The following is a 25640-nucleotide window of genomic DNA, read 5'->3' as shown; positions in this document are numbered from 1 at the left end:
CTGGTACAGACTTAAAATGAATTGTCAGGAAAAGCACGATCAGATTTAGTGTCTTTTTATTGCATCGGCTTCATGAGTTGTGAAGCCAGGCGGCTAGGCGTTGCCTCAGTGGATTCCTAGAGTAGCTGTGCTACCCACGCACACACAAACTTGCATGATTAGCATAAAGGGAGAACACTCAGCCTAACCCTAATAATTCTCAAAAACGGTTGAAATTGGGTGTTAAATAATTATTTCTTATTTCTTATGTTAAGAAATGTGAAATTGAGGTGAGATCGAATTGGCGCATGAATACTGAACAATTAAGCTCTGCTGTATAGATATTTAAGCGATATTTTTCCCTAACACATCCTGCCTCTCCATCCCTTGCCCTGTATTTACCCTGCAAATAGTGCTTAGCTTCACTGACTTAGTGCTAGATGTAACTCACTAATCTCTGTCGAGCTTTCTGAAGCTATATCCACAATAGTTACTTCTAATAATTCTTCCCGTCCCATACGACAGATGGCTTATTGCAGTCCTGGTATTATTCCAATAAATGTTGCACTGAGAAACATCTGCTATGCAAATCCCGCCGTATTGCTGTCACTTTGTCTTTGCCTGTCAAAGCAGAGATACAGCTCTCTACCTCGTACCGGAGCGTCGGGCTGCCTGCCAGACAAAGGCCACGAAACACAGCTGCCAACTCTATCCACTGAACATCAAATAGAACTCAAATTACTGCTAGGAGAGGATCCAATTCTTCTCCCACTGAATCTCATAAAGGATATCACATTTAACAGCTGAGATCCCAAAACAATGCTCCTCCTTCTACACTAGAGAGTCCTGTCATTAGTGCTAGTTTATCTGGTATACAGAAATGTCAACGGCTATTATGTCATAGGGCACGGCATATAAAGCCCTTAGAGGTTTGACCTGAATAGTGTCTTAGAGTTGATGAAGAAGAAAGGCAGACTCTCTCTTTGAGGGTGAGGTTAAAAAACAGTGTTTGAGAGTCAGATGAAGAAGAACGAGAGATGAAGGTCTACATGGAGCTCCCGCTCTCTATAGCCACCCTCTCCCCAGTTGCACAGAGATTGCAGGCGGGCAGCAGCACCGGAGACATGCGGAGCCAGGGCCCACAGGCCTGTGTGTGTGGGACCACAACTAAAGGATCCTAAACACTCCCGCAGGAACTAATGTTGTGGACAGAAGCCCAGCCCAAACCCTTGACGTGAAGAACATAACCAAGGAGAGAGCCATGGAAGTCAGGGATATACACTGCTCAAAAAATAAAGGGAACACTTAAACAACACAATGGAACTCCAAGTCAATCACACTTCTGTGAAATCAAACTGTCCACTTAGGAAGCAACACTGATTGACAATAAATTCCACATGCTGTTGTGCAAATGGAATAGACAACAGGTAGAAATGATAGGCAATTAGCAAGACACCCCCAATAAAGGAGTGGTTCTGCAGGTGGTGACCACAGACCACTTCTCAGTTCCTATGCTTCCTGGCTGATGTTTTGGTCACTTTTGAATGCTGCCGGTGCTTTCACTCTAGTGGTAGCATGAGACGGAGTCTACAACCCACACAAGTGGCTCAGGTAGTGCAGCTCATCCAGGATGGCACATCAATGCGAGCTGTGGCAAGAAGGTTTGCCTGTGTCTGCCAGCATAGTGTCCAGAGCATGGAGGCGCTACCAGGAGACAGGCCAGTACATCAGGAGACGTGGAGGAAGCCGTAGGAGGGCAACAACCCAGCAGCAGGACCGCTACCTCCGCCTTTGTGCAAGGAGGATCAGGAGGAGCACTGCCAGAGCCCTGCAAAATGACCTCCAGCAGGCCACAAATGTGCATGTGTCTGCTCAAACGGTCAGAAACAGACTCCTTGAGGGTGGTATGAGGGCCCGACGTCCACAGGTGGGGGTTGTGCTTACAGCCCAACACCATGCCGGACGTTTGGCATTTGCCAGAGAACACCAAGATTGGCAAATTTGCCACTGGCGCCCTTGTGCTCTTCACAGATTAAATCAGGTTCACACTGAGCACGTGACAGACGTGACAGAGTCTGGAGACACCGTGGAGAACGTTCTGCTGCCTGCAACATCCTCCAGTAGGACCGGTTTGGCGGTGGGTCAGTCATGGTGTGGGGTGGCATTTCTTTGGGGGGCCGCACAGCCCTCCATGTGCTCGCCAGAGGTAGCCTGACTGCCATTAGGTACCGAGATGTGATCCTCAGACCCCTTGTGAGACCATATGCTGGTGCAGTTGGCCCTGGGTTCCTCCTAATGCAAGACAATGCTGGACCTCATGTGGCTGGAGTGTGTAGCAGTTCCTGCAAGAGGAAGGCATTGATGCTATGGACTGGCCCGCCCGTTTCCCAGAACTGAATCCAATTGAGCACATCTGGGACATCATGTCTCGCTCCATCCACCAATGCCACATTGCACCACAGACTGTCCAGGAGTTGGCGGATGCTTTAGTCCAGGTCTGGGGGGAGATCCCTCAGGAGACCATCCGCCACCTCATCAGGAGCATGCCCAGGCGTTGTAGGGAGGTCATACAGGCACGTGGAGTCCACACACACTACTGAGCCTCATTTTGACTTGTTTTAAGGACATTACATCAAAGTTGGATCAGCCTGTAGTGTGGTTTTCCACTTTAATTTTGAGTGCGACTCCAAATCCAGACCTCCATGGGTTGATACATTTGATTTCCATTGATAATTTTTGTGTGATTTTTTTGTCAGCACATTCAACTATGTAAAGAAAAAAGTATTTAATAAGAATATTTCATTTATTCAGATCTAGGATGTGTTATTTTAGTGTTCCCTTTATTTTTTTGAGCAGTGTATTAACCAAAGATTACCCAACTGCAACCCACTGATGCCAGCAAATGTTAAGATATTTACATTGGGTGAAAGTCATTAACTTGATGCACCTGTACCACATTTTATTTATTTATTTTACCTTTATTTAACTAGGCAAGTCAGTTAAGAACAAATTCTTATTTTCAATGACGGCCTAAGAACAGTGGGTTAACTGCCTTGTTCAGGGGCAGAATGACAGCTTTTTACCTTGTCAGCTCGGGGATTCGATCTTGCAATCTTTCGGTTACTAGTCCAACACTCTAACCACTAGGCTACCTGCCGCCCGATTTTAAAGTGAAATGATAGTGAAAATGATGTTTTATAACATGCAAAGTCCCCGCTGAGCTCCATACAATGTAACTGTGGCCTTTAGAACAGCTGTATGGCTGCGGATATACATCAGTTGCGGAGAAAGGTTTGGGCTTGAGTTTGTCTGTTTGGAGAAACAGTGTCGTGGCCTCAGATCCTGTGGTTTGGTGAGACGATCACAATTGTATCTTTTACCCCCCAAAAACTTTTTGTCTACCGAGAATAGTCTCTCCTGGGAGACGAGCTGTAGAGAGTGTGAGACAGAGTAGTCATACAGTATCTGTCAAGAGTTTTGATGGACTGTCCTGAGGACCAGCCTCAGTCTGGCTCTCTGCACATTGGTATTCTGCTGAGGTTGATGGGGAGCAGGTCTGGCAGTGCCTCTGGCGTGCGCTCTGACGGGGGGGATTTTACCACCTCTCCTCAGAGGAAACAGACAGTCAGTGCCTCTTGCACTCCTCACGTAACCTTGTAAAACCATCCGGAAGTCTCGCAAGCTTACGTTCTTTTTCGCTACAGCGCATCGGTTATCAGCCTGGTAATTACGAGGCTCCTCCTCGTGTGTGTGAGTGTGTGTGTGTGTGTGTGTGTGTGTGTGTGTGTGTGTGTGTGTGTGTGTGTGTGTGTGTGTGTGTGTGTGTGTGTGTGTGTGTGTGCGTGTGCGCCTCTGGGAGTTGTGAGCTAACATGAGCGCTGTATTGCATTGTGCTGTCAGTGAATAGAAGGAATGCTATTCTTTCTCCTCTGCAGGGCCAGCATTGTGCAGAAGAGGATCATTTACTTCCAGGATGAAGGTTCCCTCACTGTCAGACTGTGCGAGAAAGGTACAGCATATCTGTCCTATACGAATATTACTTCTCACTGGAACAGCCCAATGCTTTTATATGATCTGTTACTGTAGTAGATTATAATGGAGATATTGGATGTAGTCATATTCAAAAATTATATTCGGTCAAGCAAGATCACCATTCTTATCTTCACTTTGTGTGTGTGTGCGTGGGGGGGTTGAGGGGTTGTGTGTGTGTGTGTGTGTGTGTGTGTGTGTGTGTGTGTGTGTGTGTGTGTGTGTGTGTGTGTGTGTGTGTGTGTGTGTGTATGGCTGGGTGGGTGGGTGGGTGTGTGTGTTTCAGAGGCTGTGTTTGGAGAGACCACAGAGAAGCCCCCTCCGGAATGCTGTGCCTGTGGGACGGCCAAGTACAGAGTCACCTTCTATGGGAACTGGTCGGAGAAAATTCACCCTAAAGACTACCCCAGTAAGTCCTTCACTGCAGTCATGTACTGTATGTACACCCACACACACTGCACATTGCTGTACAACTTCCCACTTGTTGCTCAACTGTCCGTTTGCTCTGGAGTGTGAAAGGATCTGCACCGTTTATAGTCATTAAGCAAGACATTATGGTTTTGGAAACACAAAAAGATGACATTTTACCCTGGACATATTTAGACTGTCTGTTGACTAGAGTAACATACTGCACGAAATAACAGCACACTGTAGTTTAGAGCAGTGGTTCCCAACCTTTTTGGAACCGTGGCACACCTTGATGGGATATTAAATTCCGTGGCACACCTAAAATGTCCCTAATTTATTTAGTGGTAATGACCTCATCTGATCCATACTGCAAATCATTTTTTAAAGGTTTGTTTTCATAGTTTCTTACTCATGATGGTTAATTTGTGTGTACCCCTTTAAGAGCTTCCTGTCAATTTGAGCCAGAAAGAAAAACATGTAGCTCTGATAAAATAGGTATTTGCCTTCTGCATTGTAAAGGTGCAACCACAGACGCAAAGCCATGCTCTGTTTAGTTATGTGGCAGAGGCTGTAGTATAGCTATGCCCATAGTATAGCTAAGCCCAAATGACTAATCAGACGTGCCTGTTCTAATCGTTTTCACAGACAAAGTAAAATCATACAAATGAGTTTGCTCGTGTTTGCTCGGGCACCCTCAAAATGCACTGGACTTGAAACCACGATACAGATCGTAATCATGTGCCATTTAATGTTTTATCAGACCGGCACTGCATTCCACAGGTCATGTTTATAACAGTTAAAAAAACAAGATTAGGAAGGTTTTTGCTGGACCCCCGAGAGTTCCTCACTGCAAACCAGTTTGGAACCACTGGTTTAGAGGATTTCTCTCAAATGATTTGTGTGTTGTTGGGATTTAAACAAATACTTTTCAGTAAGCCTAAGTCAGTAAAACAGTATGATATTGGATATCTGTTATGATACAGTCTCCTCTTTTGGAACTGATGATCCGTACCACACACATATTCCCTGCAGTCAGTGTTATGTAGTCACAGCTTACAAAGGGAATCGCCATAAATAATTTGAGATGGGAAGAGGCTCTTTTGGCAGGAAACAAGAAACAAGTTTTGGTACATTAAAGCACATCACATGGATTCTCTATAGGCCTGATGGGCTTAAAGAGATGAACTGTATAGTTTCCCTTTCCCTCCAGCTTGATATATAATCTTTCACGGAGGGAAGCGTATCATGGAAAAACGTAATTACATTCAAGGGTTTCTGAGGGGAGTGTTGAGTGGCCAAAGTAAAAACAATGATATAACAAATTGGTTGGTGTGTGTGTGTGTTGTCTGACCGGGTCTATTCCAGCCTCAACTCTTTCAGTAATGATGAGGGCTCCACCAGTGGAAGTGCGGGCCTGTCACAGTATATCTAACAGTGGCCTTCCAGCCACATGCATGGCTAATGAACACTGTCTCCACCACTCTGCTGTTAGCCTCACACGCCCAGCAGACACCGTTAAAGCCAGGAGCGATCTGTCAGCCGCTACACCTACACATGTAGGATCTTAATTTTGCTACAGTTTGCTACAGCAGGAACATAGTCCTGCAGCAACAGAACATGTGAATTATTATGTGGATTCTAATTCATCCACATTTTTGTAGGGGGTTGATAGATTTTTCATAAGGGAAAATCAAGTCTTAAATTTCAAAGTGGAAATTGCAAACTTCAGTAGCCTTTTTTAAACCTCAAATGCACAACGAGTTTAACATGTCCTGCATTGCAGGAACGTTCTCCTGTAACATGGTGATCAAATTAAGATCCTACATCTGTACACAGACACACGCAGGCGACTTTGTTTCTCTGTCACCACCCTATACAGGACGCGCCAATCATTGGTCAGCCCTCATCGGGGCGTCCCACTCCAGGAGCTATGTCCTGTGGGAGTACGGTGGCTTCGCCAGCGAAGGGGTGAAACAGGTGGCAGAGCTGGGGTCTCCAGTTAAGATGGAGGAGGAGATAAGACAGAAGGTAGGTCCTAAAGAAACATCATGGGTTCCGAACTGTTCATGTTTGCCGATCCGCTATATCTGATCTTCAGACAAAAAGTGACTTGGATCGGACATTCTGATGTCTTAATGTGCCTGTCTCCACTTCTGAAACAGCATGTCAAAGGTTGATCAGTTAATGGCAGGACTTCTCTGGCATATTAATGAATCACACAAGTTTGTATATTGGCTGATCTGCACCGCTCTGCTATTTAGTGCTAATTCCCTGCTCTCGGGTGACATGGCAACAATAGTATTGAGGCCAGGGACAGATGAGATGCAGAGGGGCATCATGGGATGACTGTGGAGGAGCGGTGGCATGACTAATGGAGGGAGAGGTGAGAAAGGATGGCCGCCTCACAGAGAATCTTAAAGGTCACACAGGAAAGGCTCATAACCCATGTGATCTTTTCTTTTCCACAGTGCTGTGAGGGCCGACTAATAATGGGAATGTTGACAAGTGTCAGATGGAAGATAGTGTTCTGTTTGACTTCCTGTCACAAGCAAATATGATTGGTTGTCACGGATTCTGGAGATGGGCCACAATCACCAATTTCCGCTTTCAAATTTTCTGTTTATAATTCAATTTGTTGTTGTTGTAAAATAAATGACTGTGATATCAATCAAGGTAGAATTAAACCCATAGGAATGTGCTCAGTATACATATATTACTGATTGAAATGGGATAGAATTACACAGGAAACATATTAGTTAATGGTCCATATAACGGTGCAGTCTTTAGGTCGTGTTATGACTTTGTTTGTGGATGTGGATGTGGCAGTGACAAGTGTTCTCAAGTCCATAGAATTAGGTATTCAAATTCTTGAATGGACATGAACCTTCTTATGACAGTATAAAAGGTCAGCCAGTGCTGTCATAAGATATTGTGTAAAACAATGAATTTGAAGATTATTTGCACAGTGGGCTCTAGTTTAACAAACCTAACGCAATGGTAAATCTAAGCGCTGGCTGAAGGTCTATAGGTCTGGGGGTGTGTGAGAAATATTTTTCATATTTTCACAGCCAGAATTATGAGCACAATAGCTGGCGGTGGCTCAAAAGTGCTGGGTTTTGATGTATAAACAAGTTGTAAGTGTGACGAGGGTTTGGCCACTGGCCAATCAACGCATTCCATGGCTTATTTGAAAAAGCAAAAAAACATTTAACCTTTATTTAACTAGGCAAGTCAGTTAAGAACAAATTCTTATTTACAATGACTGCCAAACCCTAACCCAGATGACGCTGGGCCAATTGTGTGCCGCCCTATGGGACTCCCAATCATGGCCGGTTGTGATACAGCCTGGTCTGTAGTGATGCCTCTAGCACTGAGATGCAGTGCCTTGGACCACTAAGCCAATCGGCATTATTAATGCATGCTTTTGTTTCAAGTTCTGTAGGTTTTTTGTTTTATTTGATTTAACCTTTATTTATCCAGGTTATCATTGAGATCAAATACATTTTTCAAGAGAGACCTGGTCCAACCAAGACAGCAGCAGGGGGGAACAATATTTCAGACAAATATCAGACATAACAATTTACAGACATAGACAAACCATGAACAGAATTTAGACGTAGACACACATAAATTATAATTACAGAACATACAAGCGTTCTAGATAAAAATGTATCATATATACCCCCGCATGAAGTCCTAATGACAATCACTTTCCTCAGTAACTTGTGTCAACCACCCTTTTTGACACTTTTCCAATGATCTGTTCTGACTTTAAGAACCGTTTAAAAGTAAGTAGGAGTGAGACCTTAACTGGTATTTATTTCCTGACCTTTTCGAAAAAGAACAGAAATAAAGCGGCAGTTTTCTCAAAATGGCCTTATCGATCATGGTATGCCTAATGTTTAAGCCTACCTAGAGTCAACGAAGACCAGCCAACAGCACTATGGAGATCACAGTGATGTCAGACGCTTTCAGTTAATACCTGGTCTGCAGCTAATAGTAATAGATGGAGGTGTAGATAATCAATTGCTTTCATGGCTCTATGCACCTCTGAGACAAAGGTTGGAAAGAGAACCTTGAGCGGGAGTGCTCGGGAGTGTACAGGGTGCTCATTTTGACCTTTTAACCCTATTAAATAATTTGCCTGCATCAAGAAAATGCTGATTAAAAGAGTTCAGAATAGAGGTTTTCTCAGTTACCACCTGTGAGTCTACCAGCAGTTGTTTAGGAAGCTGTGTATCTTTTTTTGCACTCCAAATCGTTCACTACTCGCCAACCTTTGTATGGATTATTCAGATTCTCAAACAGTAGATTTGAGGTAGTAGTCAGTTTTCAGGTCCTAGCTACACCCTGATTCATTCTGAATGCATTTAAAAGCCATCCAACCATCAGCTGAAGACGGTCTTTGCGTTGTCGTCAAGTAATGGCAACGGTAAAAAAATAAAAAAAAATGACATGTTTGCTCCAATAGCCTATGTTTGGAGTGTTGGCAGTCAACATTGTTGTAAATTGCTTCGAGGAGCCGAGCCTATATGTCTTTTACACGTCTCCTAAAATAGAAAACACTTGGCTCTTGTAAATGTTATTTTATGTTTGAGGCATGTTCTCAAAAAGCAAAATATAGCCTAGGCCTGCCATTGATACTATATTATTGAACGGAATAATTTAAATACGTTTGGATGAATACTTGAACAAGCAAAATATAGCATGTAGGTAGGTAGGTGTGTGGATGTTTTAGGATGTGCGGTATATTTCAATTCAAGGCACTCTGAAGAATAGACCATTTAAACACCTTTTATGGATAGGCTACTTTACAAGGTCAGGATATAATATACATGACGCATTGCTGTTGACCTAGCCTTAGTAGCTGAGGCTTAGGGCAAGGATACCCTATGGAGGGGTTGGATATGAAATGAAAAACAAGCTATCTTTTTTTTTTAAACAACAATATTTATAAATAAGATGAGGTCAGAGGCATGATATCACAAATTGCTTTATGCATAACATTTGCACGTCTATACAAAATACTAGGCTCCTGTCAATTGTATCATTGCCTATGTAAAAGGCATATTCTCAAAACACGGACGAGGTGTGCTTATTGAAAGTGGGGATGGATAGCCTACTTGAACAAGAAAAATGCAAGTATGTACAGTATATTGTGAATTATGAAAAAACATGAGGGCAAAAACCTCCAAAATATTTCAAAGCACTCTCAGTAGACCATTTCAAACCCCTTTATTCATAGGCTACTTGGCTAATGGCCAGAATAAAATATGCATCTCTGCAATGCTGCTAAACCAGCCCTGATTAAGGTTTATAGTCAAATTAAACAAAATGGGGGGAACCAATCACTGGCACAAAAAATCTCCTTTCCATGGGCATTGTGCACCATGGCTGGATAGGCTGTGCTTCCACCCTCAAAGTCCATGCCATTATCAACTGCATTACCATTGAGACCTGCTTTTTGTGGGTCTCAAAACTTCCTATTAGCACTGTATAAAATGTGAACTTTTGCACTTGTTTTTGACACACCTCAATATTGCCACCTCTCCCATCTCAGCACAAGCGAGCTGCCGAACCTAGCCGAAATTGCAGAAACTAGCGTAAGAGCTGGAAAGTGTGCCAGTTTTTACATTTTTCATCAGCAGGGACTTAGAAACTGGTCAGAATTGAAGGAATGATGGATGGTGCTTAATACAGGAAAATTGTTGAGGGAAATCTGTTTCAGTCTTCCAGAGATTTGAGACTGGGACTGGTTCATCCTTGGGAGAAATTTCCAAACGCCTGAAGGTACCATGTTCATCTGTACAAACAATAGTACGCAAGTATAAAAACCATGGGACCACGCAGCCGTCATACCGCTCAGGAAGGAGAAGCATTAGAGATGAACGTACTTTGGTGCGAAAAGTGTAAATCAATCCCAGAACAATAGCAAAGGACCTTGTGAAGATGCTGGAGGAAACAGGTACAAAAGTATCTATGTCCACAGTAAAACGAGTCCTATATCAACATAACCTGAAAGGCCGCTCAGCAAGGAAGAAGCCACTGCCACAAAACCGCCATAAAAAAGCAAGACTACGGTTTGCAACTGCACATGGGGACAAAGATTGTACTTTTTGGAGAAATGTCCTCTGGTCTGATGAAACAAAAATAGAACTGTTTGGTCATAATGACCATCGTTATGTTTGGAGGAAAAAGGGGGAGACTTTAAAGCCGAAGATCACCATCCCAACTGTGAAGCACGGGGGTGGCAGCATCATGTTGTGGGGTGCTTTGCTGCAGGAGGGACTGGTGCACTTCACAAAATACAGTGCCTTGCGAAAGTATTTGGCCCCCTTGAACTTTGCGACCTTTTGCCACATTTCAGGCTTCAAACATAAAGATATAAAACTGTATTTTTTGTGAAGAATCAACAACAAGTGGGACACAATCATGAAGTGGAATGACATTTATTGGATATTTCAAACTTTTTTAACAAATCAAAAACTGAAAAATTGGGTGTGCAAAATGATTCAGCCCCCTTAAGTTAATACTTTGTAGCGCCACCTTTTGCTGCGATTACAGCTGTAAGTCGCTTGGGGTATGTCTCTATCAGTTTTGCACATCGAGAGACTGAAATTTTTTCCCATTCCTCCTTGCAAAACAGCTCGAGCTCAGTGAGGTTGGATGGAGAGCATTTGTGAACAGCAGTTTTCAGTTCTTTCCACAGATTCTCGATTGGATTCAGGTCTGGACTTTGACTTGGCCATTCTAACACCTGGATATGTTTATTTTTGAACCATTCCATTGTAGATTTTGCTTTATGTTTTGGATCATTGTCTTGTTGGAAGACAAATCTCCGTCCCAGTCTCAGGTCTTTTGCAGACTCCATCAGGTTTTCTTCCAGAATGGTCCTGTATTTGGCTCCATTCATCTTCCCATCAATTTTAACCATCTTCCCTGTCCCTGCTGAAGAAAAGCAGGCCCAAACCATGATGCTGCCACCACCATGTTTGACAGTGGGGATGGTGTGTTCAGCTGTGTTGTTTTACGCCAAACATAACGTTTTGCATTGTTGCCAAAAAGTTCAATTTTGGTTTCATCTGACCAGAGCACCTTCTTCCACATGTTTGGTGTGTCTCCCAGGTGGCTTGTGGCAAACTTTAAACGACACTTTTTATGGATATCTTTAAGAAATGGCTTTCTTCTTGCCACTCTTCCATAAAGGCCAGATTTGTGCAATATACGACTGATTGTTGTCCTATGGACAGAGTCTCCCACCTCAGCTGTAGATCTCTGCAGTTCATCCAGAGTGATCATGGGCCTCTTGGCTGCATCTCTGATCAGTCTTCTCCTTGTATGAGCTGAAAGTTTAGAGGGACGGCCAGGTCTTGGTAGATTTGCAGTGGTCTGATACTCCTTCCATTTCAATATTATCGCTTGCACAGTGCTCCTTGGGATGTTTAAAGCTTGGGAAATCTTTTTGTATCCAAATCCGGCTTTAAACTTCTTCACAACAGTATCTCGGACCTGCCTGGTGTGTTCCTTGTTCTTCATGATGCTCTCTGCGCTTTTAACGGACCTCTGAGACTATCACAGTGCAGGTGCATTTATACGGAGACTTGATTACACACAGGTGGATTGTATTTATCATCATTAGTCATTTAGGTCAACATTGGATCATTCAGAGATCCTCACTGAACTTCTGGAGAGAGTTTGCTGCACTGAAAGTAAAGGGGCTGAATAATTATGCACGCCCAATTTTTCAGTTTTTGATATGTTAAAAAAGTTTGAAATATCCAATAAATGTCGTTCCACTTCATGATTGTGTCACACTTGTTGTTGATTCTTCACAAAAAAATACAGTTTTATATCTTTATGTTTGAAGCCTGAAATGTGGCAAAAGGTCGCAAAGTTCAAGGGGGCCGAATACTTTCGCAAGGCACTGTAATTGCATCATGAGGGAGGAAAATTATGTGGATATATTGCACCATTATTCCTCCTCCACCAAATTTTACAGTGGGCACTATGCATTACGGCAGGTAGCATCCGCCAAACCCAGTTTCGTCAGTCGGACTGCCAGATGGTGAAGCGTTTCCACTGCTCCGGAGTCCAATGATGGTGAGCTTTACACCACTCCAGACGACGCCTGGCGTTGAGCATGGTGATCTTAGGCTTGTGTGAAGCTGCTCGGACATGGAAACCCATTTCATGAAGTTCCCGACGAACAGTTCTTGTGCCGATGTTGCTTTCAGGGGCAGTTTGGAACTTGGTAGTGAGTGTTGCAACCGAGAACAGACGATTTTTATGCGGTATGCGCTTCAGTACTCGGCAGTCCGATTCTGTGAGCTTGTGTGGCCTACCACTTCGCGACTGAGCCGTTATTGCTCCTAGACATTTCCACTTTACATTAACAGCACTTACAGTTGACTGGGGTAGCTCTCGCAGCACCGAAATTTGACGAACTGACTTGCTGGAAAGGTGGTATAGTTTGCCACGTTCAAAGTCAAGAGCTCTTAAGTGAGGCCATTCTATATGCAAACATATTTCCCCCCCCCCCTCATAAGTATGTTATATGGAATAATCTTGTCATAAAATATAAAAACAAGCCACTATCTTTAGGATATTGGTTTTGAACGGACATTTTACTTGTGGGTCAGCTTCTCATTTCAGACGGACATCTTTATACATAAAAGTATTTTTTTATTTTATTTTTTTTATGTATGAGCTCACTGTCTCACTAAAGGAATATGAGATAGTGTGTTACCAGATGGTGTTCTAGCCCTTTTGAAACAAATTGTGGTCATTACAGATCCATCACATCTAAATTTAGCCATAGTAATTGTCTCAATTATTTATTTATTTGATTAATAATTCATTAATTAGAGAAACTTTTTATGATCGTGTTGTTCCAATAGCAAAATCTAGGTATAACTTGCAATGTGTTGTAAAGTGGTTAAAGGAATGGACTTTATCATACAAATATGTGATCACAAACAAAGTGAGAAAAACACTCTTTAAAATAACTAAGGTGCTACCTGTTAACATTTTGTCAATGGGACAGAATCTCTTGAGCATTTGTTTTTCTAATGTGTGTATGTGACTGTGTTGTGGGTGGGTTTTCAGCTGGATTTAGGTAGAAGGTTTTGGTACAGTAGGGACATCCATCTGCAAGCTTCTGATGTTCATCTTGTTTTTGATAGTCAAAAGATTCTCCACTAACAAAAAGTATGTGATGAATTTGATTATAAAATGCATAAAAACATCATATTCAATATTTTTAAAGGTAGATTTAAATACTTACTTTGCCACATTGAATATTATGCTCTGTAAGAAAAAGACGGTAATGAAACCAATTGATACTCTAAAGCTTTTCAAATTTCTTTGAATGTAAAAACCCGGTGTGTTTCTGTTTTTGTGTTTGTTTGTTTGATGCTTTGTGTTACAAAAATCGATACTGTACATCCTTCTTAAAATGTGTAACACATTGTATTGCGTGTCCTTAACAATGAATGAAATTTAAAAAACAACAACAATGGCTGCATTTTTAAAGCATTCTAGAACTTTGAGGGTTTGCCATAGCCACTCTAGAAATTTCATAGGATCTCTATGCTCATCCCTTCTGTTATCCATCCATTGCTGTGCCCTGGCCTGTTAACAGTCTACATCATTCATCATACCTGTCATCTGTTTGCTTTGGAATGGCATCTCCTTGATCATATATCAATGTACCCATCAGAGTTCTTGTTTTTTTGTATGATTCTATCCTGGCCATTCATATAATGGCTTACATACTGTAAACATTTCTTCTAAAGATGAAGCCATAAGAGGAAGATATTTAGAGTGAAATCATAGATATGACAGCAGGGTTAGATAATCAGTGTTTTGGCATCTGTGACTGTCTCTCTGACAACATGGCTGTGTCTGGGAGAGTGCGTTTGGGGTTTCTGCTATCTGGTCTATGGAGTGTTTTTCGTAGAGATCGTCAGCCTGTTCCATCTGCGTATTCTTTTATTTGCTGAGTACGTAACAAGGTCATCTTTATTTAGATGACTGTGATTTCTCAGTCATTGCTAATCCAAAAGAGAGAATAAAGTTGCTGCACACACACAGATCCAGAGGTAAACTGATGCTTCATTTGTCAAAGCTCACACAATAAATTCTAGATGTCCCGATGTTTGTGACAGTGACGAATGCTTCATGCTGTATAGGGTTAAATGCAACTACATACAGTGGCAAGAAACAGCATGTGAACCCTTTGGAAATATCTGGATTTCTGCATAAATTTGTATTCAAATTTGATCTGATCTTCATTTAGGTCACAACAATAGATAAACACAGTCTGCTTAAACTAATAGCACACAAACAATTATACGTTTTCATGTCTTTATTGAACACACCGTGTAAACATTCACAGTGCAGGGTGGGAAAAGTATGTGAAGCCTTGGATTTAATAACTGGTTGACCCTCCTTTGGCAGCAATAACTTCAACCAAACTTTCTCTAGTTGTGGATCAGACCTGCACAACGGTCAGGAGGAATTTTAGACTATTCCTCTTTAGAAAACTGTTTAAGTTCAGCAATATTCTTGGGATGTCTGGTGTGAACTGCTCTCTTGAGGTCATGCCACAGCATCTCAATTGGGTTGAGGTCAGGACTCTGACTGGGCCACTCCAGAAGGCGTATTTTCTTCTGTTGAAGCCATTTTTGTTGATTTACTTCTGTGTTTGGGTTGTTGCCTTGTTGCATTACAGAACTTCTGTGGAGCTTCAATTGGTGGACCGATAGCATAACATTCTCCTGCAAAATGTCTTGATAAACTTCGGAATTCATTTTTTCCGTCTGATAGCAAGCTGTCCAGGCCCTGAGGCTGAAAAGCAACCCCAAACTATGGTGTTCCCTCCACCATACTTTAGAGTTGGGATGAGGTTTTGATGTTGGTGTGCGGTGCCTTTTTTTCTCCACACACAGTGTTGTGTGTTCCTTCCAAACAACTTAACTGTGGTTTCATCTGTCCACAGAATATTTTTCCAGTAGCGCTGTGGAACATCCAGGTGCGCTTTTGCAAACTTCAGACATGCAGCAATGTTTTCTTTGGACAGCAGTGACTTTTTTCGTGGTGTCACAGAAATCCAGGTAATTCCAAAGGGTTCACATACCTTTTCTTGCCACTGTAGCTCTAAGCCACAGCAATTTCGTCTATTCTGTTGAATTGAGACACTGGCTATCGGGTGTTGTAGAATGCCCTTTCTTTCTCACATGATAAGGGTAGATTATAACATTCCGAGCTCATCATTTGACAATGCCCCGGGAAGGCACATTGTCCGGTTATAGGGTGATTACATTTTCTAATTCTGCTACTGACCTTGGGGAAATGCTACTGAAGGAGCTCAGAATTCATTTCTTGCCAGGGAAGGGACATAGTTTCTTCTTAACACTGACACGCTAGTACATAACAGTAGCATCAAGATAAGGCAGGGCAAAACATGGATTAATCTGTATATACTTAAGAGACACCATAGGACAAGAGCTGGAAGTGAGGCTCAGAATGTAAATCTACATGTTCTGAACACTTTATTACAATGTTTTGTTGGATATTTTTGTAAATAATGAATGAAGATTCAAGCTAGAATCTGCAGTTAAAATAATAACAAAGTTGCCACCCTGCCTCTGTTTTGATAAAATGATGATGGATGGGTTTGGAGAAATATATCCATACTCAAGAGAGCTACGGCTGCAAGGACTGACCATCCATGAAATAAAAAAAATGACAGTTTTAACCGTGTTTTGAGGCTATAGACCTTATTTAATTGTCAAAACAATAATACGTTCTATATGCATGTGCAACCAAGAGGTTCCCCAGTAAACATCAGGTGCTGCAGTGTGCCATAATTGCCAGCTAGCTAGCCATGTAGCTAGTTAGTTGTCTAGCTAGCACAAAATTACAAGTTCGTATTTCTTGATTCAACCAAAAAACAGATCACACAATTTATATACACACATTGACTTGTTGCTACCAGATCTACTAAACAAAACATTTATCAGATGCCACGCTATCAACCCCTCTCTCGCCCTCACAAATCTGTCTCTACTAGCTCTTAATTTTCTGTTTTTCAAAACACAACTCTATTTTACCCAGCTGTATTGCCTACTTAGTTTCAATTAAGAAACATAATAATGAACCGCTAGCTTTTGCTAGGCATGTAATATTGACCTCCGGTTATGAGACCTAGCTAGTGGTTTGTTTACATGGAGTAATGCTAGACTATAACACAAATGCTAGTGCAAACACTTTGTGGTGATGATGTTGAACTGCATATAATTACACCAGGATGATAAATAAAATGAAGCAAACAAATTGCAACTTTATGTCAAGCAACATTTATTTTGAAATTAAATCAAATGATCCTTAATATATTCCTTTCTGCACAACCTCATTATAGTGATATTTGCTAATAATGTCTCTCTCCTGTGCATGTCATCCTTAAAGGGGCATTCAGGCAGTTGTTACATACAATTTTGGAGTCATTAATTAATGATATGCACCCATTGATTCTTGAAGAATGGAAAGGTCAAATGCTTTATTATCTAAATGTTAAAAGTGTGGGTGATGGAGGGAGGGAGACAAAATGGTGCAGTTTGAGGCTATGTTGCGGAGAGTGATGCAGGCGCTGGAGATGGAGGTGTAAGCAGGTGGGACTGGGTAGGACTGATGTTGTGGATATTTGTGTGGGTCTGTATGTTGTCGCTTTTATTGTATGTTTTGTATTGTTAAAAAAAAACATGATTCATGAAGAATATAACTTAGAAATGCCTCATGAGCTTAGATAACTGTCATACCCCATCAGAACCCAAAGTATAAGCTTGTTTTACTCCAATGTTTGTAAACAAAGTAAATGTAAACAAATACTATATAGCCTAAAAACCTGTTTAAGTCTATAATTTTGATATCATGGATGGTCAGTCATAGCATCCATGTGTCTAATGAATTTGAGAGTGGTAACATTTCTCCAGCCCCATCTGTCAGCTTTTTACCGAAATCGGAGCAGGAAGTATGCTTTGTTATTGTTTCAACTTGATTGCTGCTGTAAGGCCAGGGCCGGCGCCAGTTCGAATCAGTTGGACGGGCATTTGATTTCCATAGGCGGACACATGTTTTTTTTCACGGTACACCTCATTTTAGAACACCATAACCATTGAGCCTCGGGTGACTGCAACATTCTAACAGAATAATTAATACATTTTATATATGCTGTCACATGTAGAAAATAGGCAGAATCTACCATACATCTAAAGCTGATTTGTGAAGGTGCTGGAGGCAAAACTGGAGAAACACTTCTATCACAAATATTATAATTTGGCTGTGTTTATGAAGGTCTTAAGTAACATTGAACTGGTACTGTATATATATTCTAAAGGTTAGACACACCGACTCATTCCAGGGTTTTTCTTTATTTGTACTATTTTCTATATTGTAGAATAATAGTGAAGACATCAACACTATGAAATAAAACATATGGAATCATGTAGGAATAAAAAAAATGTGTTACACAAATTCTTCGAAGTAGCCACCCTTTGCCTTGATGACAACTTTGCACACTCTTGGCATTCTCTCAACCAGCTTCATGAGATAGTCACCGGGAATGCATTTAAATTAACAGGTGTGCCTTGTTAGAAGTTAATTTGTGGAATTTATTTTCTTAATGCGTTTGAGCCAATCAGTTGTGTTGTGTTGTGACAAGGTAGTGGTAATATACAGAGAAGGCCGGATTTGGTTAAAGACCAAGTCCATTTATGGCAAGAACAGCTCAAATAAGCAAAGAGAAATGACAGTTCGTCATTAATTTAAGACATGAAGGTCAGTCAATCTGAAAAATTTAAAGAACTTTGAAAGTTTCTTCAAGTGCAGTTGCAAAAACCATCAAGCGCTATGATGAAACTGGCTCTCATGAGGACTGTCACAGGAGAGGAAGACCCAGAGTTACCTCTGCTGCAGAGGATAAGTTCATTAGAGTTACCAACCTCAGACTGCAGCCCAAATAAATGCTCATCTCAACATCAACTGCTCAGAGACTGCGTGAATCAGGCCTTCATGCTAGAATTGCTGCAAAGAAACCACTACTAAAGGACACCATTAATAAGAAGAGATTTGCTTGGGCCAAGAAACATGAGCAATGGACATTAGACCGGTGGAAATCTGTCCTTTGGTCTGATGTGTCCAAATTAGAGATTTTTGGTTCCAACCACATTTTCTTTGTGAGACACAGAGTAGGTGAACAGATGATCTCCACATGTGTGGTTCCCACCGTGAAGCATGGAGGAGGAGGTGTGATGGTACGGGGGTGCTTTGCTGCTAACGCTGTCTGTGATTTATTTAGAATTCAAGGCACACTTAACCAGCGTGGCTACCACAGCATTCCCATTCCATCTGGTTTGAGCTTAGTGGGACTATACATTTTTTTCTCAACAGGACAATGACTCAAACCACACCTCTAGGCTGTGTAAAGGCTATTTGACCAAAAAGGAGAGTGATGGAGTGCGGCACCAGATGACCTAGCCTCCACAATCACCCAACCTCCACCCAATTGTGTCACACCCTGATCTGTTTCACCTGTCTTTGTGCTTGTCTCCACCATTCTCCAGGTGTCGCCCATATGCCCCATTATCTCCTGTGTATTTATACCTGTGTTCTCTGTTTGTCTGTTGCCAGTTCGTCTTGTCAGGTCTTACCAGTGTGCTTTCCCATCGTCCTGTTTCTCAAGTTCTGTTTCCTAGTTTTTCCTGGTTCTGACCATTCTGCCTGCCCTGACCCTGCCCTTTGCCTGCCCCGTGTTTATAATAAATTAACTGAGAAATATGCTATCTGCCTCCTGTGTCTGCATCTGGGTCATATCCTGAGTCATGATAAATTGAGATGGTTTGGGATGAGTTGGACCGCAGAGTGAAGGAAAAGCAGCCAACAAGTGCTCAGCATATGTGGGAACTCTTTCAAGACTGTTGGAAAAGCATTCCTCATGAAGCTGGTTGAGAGAATGCCAAGCGTGTGCAAAGCTGTCATCAAGGCAAATGGTGGCTAATTTGAAGAATCTCAAATATAATTTTTTTTTAAAATTTGTTTAACAATTTTTTGGTTAATACATGATTCCATATGTTATGTCATAGTGTTAATGTCTAAACTATTATTCTACAATGTAGAAAATAGTAAAAAATAAAGAAAAACCCTTGAAGGAGTAGGTGTGTCCAATTTTGACTGGTACTGTATATATTATTGTTAAGTAACACAATCGTTTTAACTACTTTTACTGTAAGATATGTAAAAACAAAAAAACACCAATTTTAAGTTTTCAATCACTTATTCGTGGACTGCCTTTGTTATACCTATGAAACAGAAAGCTTTTTGTTGGAACGTGGTAACAGCAAAAGCAATAATAGCTTTATAATGAATATACTGTAAGTGTCGATATGACAGCAGTCAAAAATTGTAAATTATCAGTTGGAGCATGTCTATGTCACATATATAATGAAAGCTGGTGAGTGCGTTGCTGATTTAGTTTTTTAGCTTGATATGTACGGCCTGCTAAACAGAGAGTAACAGCAGTGTAAAACAGGGGTCTGGGTAGCCTTTTGATTAGCTGTTCAGGAGTCTTATGGCTTGGGGGTAGAAGATGTTAAGAAGCCTTTTGGACCACGACTTGGCGCTCCGGTACCGGTTGCCGTGCGGTAGCAGAGAGAACAGTCTATGACTAGGGTGGCTGCAGTCTTTGACAATTTTTAGGGCCTTCCTCTGACACTGCCTGATAAAGAGGTCCTGGATGGCAGGAAGCTTGGCCCCAGTAATGTACTGGGCCGTGCATACTACCTTCTGTAGTGCCTTGCGGTCGGATGCCGAGCAGTTTAAAAAATATATATATTTTATTTATTTCGCCTTTATTTAACCAGGTAGGCAAGTTGAGAACAAGTTCTCATTTACAATTGCGACCTGGCCAAGATAAAGCAAAGCAGTTCGACACATACAACAACACATAGTTACACATGGAGTGAAACAAACATACAGTCAATAATACAGTAGAAACAAGTCTATATACGATGTGAGCAAATGAGATGAGATAAGGGAGGTAAAGGCAAAAAAAGGCCATGGTGGCAATGTAAATACAATATAGCAAGTAAAACACTGGAATGGTAGATTTGCAGTGGAAGAATGTGCAAAGTAGAAATAAAAATAATGGGGTGCAGGCCTCCCGGGTGGCGCAGTGGTTAAGGGTGCTGTACTGCAGCGCCAGCTGTGCCATCAGAGTCCCTGGGTTCGCCCAGGCTCTGTCGTAACCGGCCGCGACCGGGAGGTTCGTGGGGCGACGCACAATTGGCCTAGCGTCGTCCGGGTTAGGGAGGGCTTGGTCGGTAGGGATGTCCTTGTCTCATCGCGCACCAGCGACTCCTGTGGCGGGCCGGGCGCAGTGCGCGCTAACCAAGGTTGCCAGGTGCACGGTGTATCCTCCGACACATTGGTGTGGCTGGCTTCCGGGTTGGATTCGCGCTGTGTTAAGAAGCAGTGCGGCTGGTTGGGTTGTGTATCGGAGGACGCATGACTTTCAACCTTCGTCTCTCCCGAGCCCGTACAGGAGTTGTAGCGATGAGACAAGATAGTAGCTACTACAACAATTGGATACCAAAAAGGGGTAAAAATAAATAAATAATAATAATAATAATAATAAATAATGGGGTGCAAAGGAGCAAAATAAATAAATAATTAAAATAAAATAAATACAGTAGGGAAAGAGTTAGTTGTTTGGGCTAAATTATAGATGGGCTACAGGTGCAGTAATCTGTGAGCTGCTCTGACAGCTGATGCTTAAAGCTAGTGAGGGAGATAAGTGTTTCCAGTTTCAGAGATTTTTGTAGTTCGTTCCAGTCATTGGCAGCAGAGAACTGGAATGAGAGGCGGCCAAAGAAAGAATTGGTTTTCGGGGTGACCAGAGAGATATACCTGCTGGAGCGCGTGTTACAGGTGCGTGATGCTATGGTGACCAGCGAGCTGAGATAAGGGGGGACTTTACCTAGCAGGGTCTTGTAGATGACATGGAGCCAGTGGGTTTGGCGACGAGTATGAAGCGAGGGCCAGCCAACGAGAGCGTACAGGTTGCAATGGAGGGTAGTATATGGGGCTTTGGTGACAAAACGGATGGCACTGTGATAGATGGCATCCAATTTGTTGAGCGGCTATTTTGTAAATGACATCGCCGAAGTCGAGGATTGGAAGGATGGTCAGTTTTACAAGGGTATGTTTGGTAGCATGAGTGAAGGATGCTTTTTTGCGAAATAGGAAGCCAATTCTAGATTTTACTTTGGATTGGAGATGTTTGATGTGGGTCTGGAAGGAGAGTTTACAGTCTAACCAGACACCTAGGTATTTGTAGTTGTCCACGTATTCTAAGTCAGAGCCGTCCAGAGTAGTGATGTTGGACAGGCGGGCAGGTGCAGGCAGCGATCGGTTGAAGAGCATGCATTTAGTTTTACTTGTATTTAAGAGCAATTGGAGACCACGGAAGGAGAGTTGTATGGCATTGAAGCTTGCTTGGAGGGTTGTTAACACAGTGTCCAAAGAAGGGCCAGAAGTATATAGAATGGTGTCGTCTGCGTAGAGGTGGATCAGAGACTCACCAGCAGCAAGAGCGACATCATTGATGTATACAGAGAAGAGAGTCGGTCCAAGAATTGAACCCTGTGGCACCCCCATAGAGACTGCCAGAGGTCCGGACAACAGACCCTCCGATTTGACACACTGAACTCTTATCAGAGAAGTAGTTCTCAATCATTTGAGAAACCAAGGCTGTCGAGTCTGCTGATGAGGATGTGGTGATTGACAGAGTTGAAAGCCTTGGCCAGATCAATGAATACGGCTACACAGTAATGTTTCTTATCGATGAAGATATCGTTTAGGACCTTGAGTGTGGCTGAGGTGCACCCATGACCAGCTCTGAAACCAGATTGCATAGCAGAGAGGGTATGGTGAGATTCGAAATGGTCGGTAATCTGCTTTTTGACTTGGCTTTCGAAGACCTTAGAAAGGCAGGGTAGGATAGATATAGGTCTGTAGCAGTTTGGGTCAAGAGTGTCCCCCCCTTTGAAGAGGGGGATGACCGCAGCTGCTTTCCAATCTTTGGGAATCTCAGACGACACGAAAGAGAAGTTGAACAGGCTAGTAATAGGAAACCAAGGCTGGTTCACCAACTGCCACAATAAAAAATAATAAAGAGAAACACATCACGATGAGACAGCAAAACACTACATAAAGAAAGACAATAATATGGCAGCAACACATTACAACACAGGATGGTGGCAACACATGCCAGCAGCGCAACATCGTAGCAGCACAAAACATGGTACAAACATTATTGGGCACAGACATCAGCAAAAAGGGCAAGAAGGTAGAGACAACAATACATCACATGAAGCAGCCAAAACTGTCAGTAAGAGTGTCCAGGATTGAGTCTTTGAATGAAGAGATGGAGATAAAATGGTCCAGTTTGAGTGTTTTTTTTGCAGCTCGTTCTAGTCGCTAGCTGCAGCGAACTGAAAAGACGAGCGACCCAGGGATGTGTGCTTTGGGGACCTTTAACAGAATGTAATTGGTAGAACTGGTGTTGTGTGTGGAGGATGAGGGCTGCAGTAGGTATCTCAGATAGGGGGGAGTGAGGCCTAAGAGGGTTTTTAGAAATAAGCATCAACCAGTGGGTCTTGCAGAGATGACCAGTTTACAGAGGAGTATAGAGTGCAGTTATGTGTTCTATAAGGAGCATTGGTGGCAAATCTGATGGCCGAATGGTAAAGAACATCTAGCCGTTCGAGAGCACCCTTACCTGAAGATCTAGAAATTATGTCTCTATAATCTAGCATGGGTAGGACGGTCATCTGAATCAGGGTTAGTTTGGCAGCTGAGGTGAAAGAGGAGTGATTATGATGGCTTTGCAGCTTTGATATAGGTTGATATGTGCTGAGAGAAGGACAGTGTACCGTCTAGCCAAGTACTTGAATTAGGTGACTACCTCAAGTTCTAAACCCTCAGAGCTAGTAATCACATGGGTGGGGTTAGGGGCATTCTTCTTACCAAACCACATGACCTTTGTTTTGGAGGTTTTCAGAAGAAGGTTAAGGGCAGAGAAACCTTGTTGGACACGAACCAGGCCAAAGACCCCTCAGAGACACCAATACTCCTTAGCTGGCCCAAAATAATGGAATGGTCTACCGTATCAAAAGGATAGGCCAAGTCAATATAAATAGCAGCACAACATTGCTTAGAATCAAGGGCAATGGTGACATCATTTAGGACCTTTTAAGGTTGCAGTGACACATCCATAGCCTGATGAGGAAATTAGATTGCATGCCACAGAGAATATTAAAGACATCAGGAAAGACACTCATTTTTCCAACACTTTTTGATTGGACATGATTTGGATAGGCACACACCTGTTTATATAAGGTCCCACAGTTGACAGTGCAGAGCAAAAACCAAAACATGAGTCCCCAAGAACACAGTGGCCTCTATCATTCTTAAATGGAAGAATATTCGAACCACCAAGACTCTTCCTAGAGCTGGCCGCCCGGCTAAAATGAGACATCGGGGGGAGAAGGGCCTTGGTCAGGGAGGTGACCAAGAACCTGATGGTCACTCTGACAGAGTTCTAGAGTTCCTCTGCGGAGATGGGAAAACCTTCCAGAAGGACAACCATCTATGCAGCACTCCTGCAATCAGGCCTTTATGATAGAGTGGGCAGACAGAAGCCAATCCTCAGTTAAAGGCACATGACAGCCTGCTTGGAGTTTGCCAAAATGTACCTAAAGACTATAGACATTATGGACAGTATTTGGATAGAATATATAGTATATATGAAGAATATGTAGGATAGAATAGTGTATTTACAGCAATTGTTTAACAGGATGGCCTTGACGAAAATACAGTATATAGACACGTTTGAAATGGGTAAAACAATATGTAAACATTATTAAAGTGACCATTCTATGTACATAAGGTAGCAGCCTCTAAGGTACATGGTGCACGGCTAGTGATGGTTATTTAAGAGTCTGATGGCCTTGAGATAGAAACAGTTTTTCAGTCTCTCGGTTCCATCTTTGATGCACCTGTACTGACCACGCTTTCTGGATGATAGTGGGGTGAGCAAGTCGTGTTTCGGATGGCTGAGGTCATTGAAGATCTTCTTGGCCTTCCTGTGACATCGGGTGTTGTAGATGTCCTGGAGGGCTGGCAGTGTGCCCCGGTGATGCGTTGGGCGGAGCGCACCACTCTCTGGAGAGCCCTGCGGTTGCGGACGCTGCAGTTTCCGTACTAGGCGGTGATACATCCCGACAGGATTCTCTCAATGGTGCATCTGTAGAAGTTGGCGAGGGTCTTAGGGGCCAAGCAAAATGTCTCGTTGTTGTTTGTAATCGGGCCTACCACTGTTGTGTCGTCTGCAAACTTGATGATTCCGTTAAAGGCGTGCGTGGCCACGCAGTCATGGGTGAACAGGGAGTACTGGAGTGGGCTGAGAACCTACACAGACGCAGCAAATTGCAACCATGAAAATGCTCATCACATTTCCAGACTCGAAAATGTGAGTAAAGATTCCTGTGGAGTATGTGGTCTCTAATTGCGTTGCTTGCTGCTTAAAAAGCCAGGAAATTGAAAGAATGTGCCTTGCAACGTCTGAATCCGACTCTAATTAAACATTTGGCAGCACATCACTTTTATACAGAATGCATAGAGTATGTCCCCCTCGATATCCCCCTCACAAGGCTTGGATTAGCTCAGTCTAGAGCTGGGGCAATTTAGAGTAAATAAGATCTCTGGGGAGCTCTCTCTGTCAGCCCGGCCTTTCCACCACGCCTGCTAGCCCGTCCAGTCCACAGAACATGATGGGAAATATTGCCCAATACTTTTTACAGACAGTCTTAAGCTATCTCGGTTTGGACGGCCGCCACAGAATTCTTCCCTGTGTGAATCTTCTGCTCGCTGGGCCCTTTGTTCAGGCAGGATTCAGTAGAGTAGACCGCTGCATTGTTTGACAGGAGTTCCAGTAATTTACCGAGGAACAATTGTCTAATTTCAACCAACTGGCAATTTCCTGGCTGCCTGTCAGCTTAGCTTTGCGATGTTGCATGGAGACATCAGTATTTGAAAGACAGGCCTAACCCCTCTATTGGCTTGTGAGGCTGTTTTTACAATGGACTTGAAACTGAATTGAATTTTAC

At 42.6% G+C, this 25640-nt stretch overlaps 1 protein-coding gene across 1 annotated transcript in view; it reads left to right on the top strand.

The window, feature by feature from the left end:
* The window catches only part of LOC139407782 (spondin-1-like), a 131108-nt gene that overhangs the window by 42180 nt on the left and 63288 nt on the right, over window positions 1–25640 (top strand). The window contains exons 4-6 of the mRNA XM_071151647.1: window positions 3915–3988; window positions 4295–4417; window positions 6296–6444. Coding sequence (XP_071007748.1) covers window positions 3915–3988; window positions 4295–4417; window positions 6296–6444 — 346 coding nt within the window. The remainder of the gene's footprint in view (window positions 1–3914; window positions 3989–4294; window positions 4418–6295; window positions 6445–25640) is intronic.

Source organism: Oncorhynchus clarkii, chromosome 1 (genome assembly GCF_045791955.1).
Source record: "Oncorhynchus clarkii lewisi isolate Uvic-CL-2024 chromosome 1, UVic_Ocla_1.0, whole genome shotgun sequence".
Lineage (NCBI taxonomy): Eukaryota > Metazoa > Chordata > Actinopteri > Salmoniformes > Salmonidae > Oncorhynchus > Oncorhynchus clarkii.
Note: the sequence above shows the minus strand (reverse complement) of the source record. Positions and strands in the feature narration are given on the sequence as shown.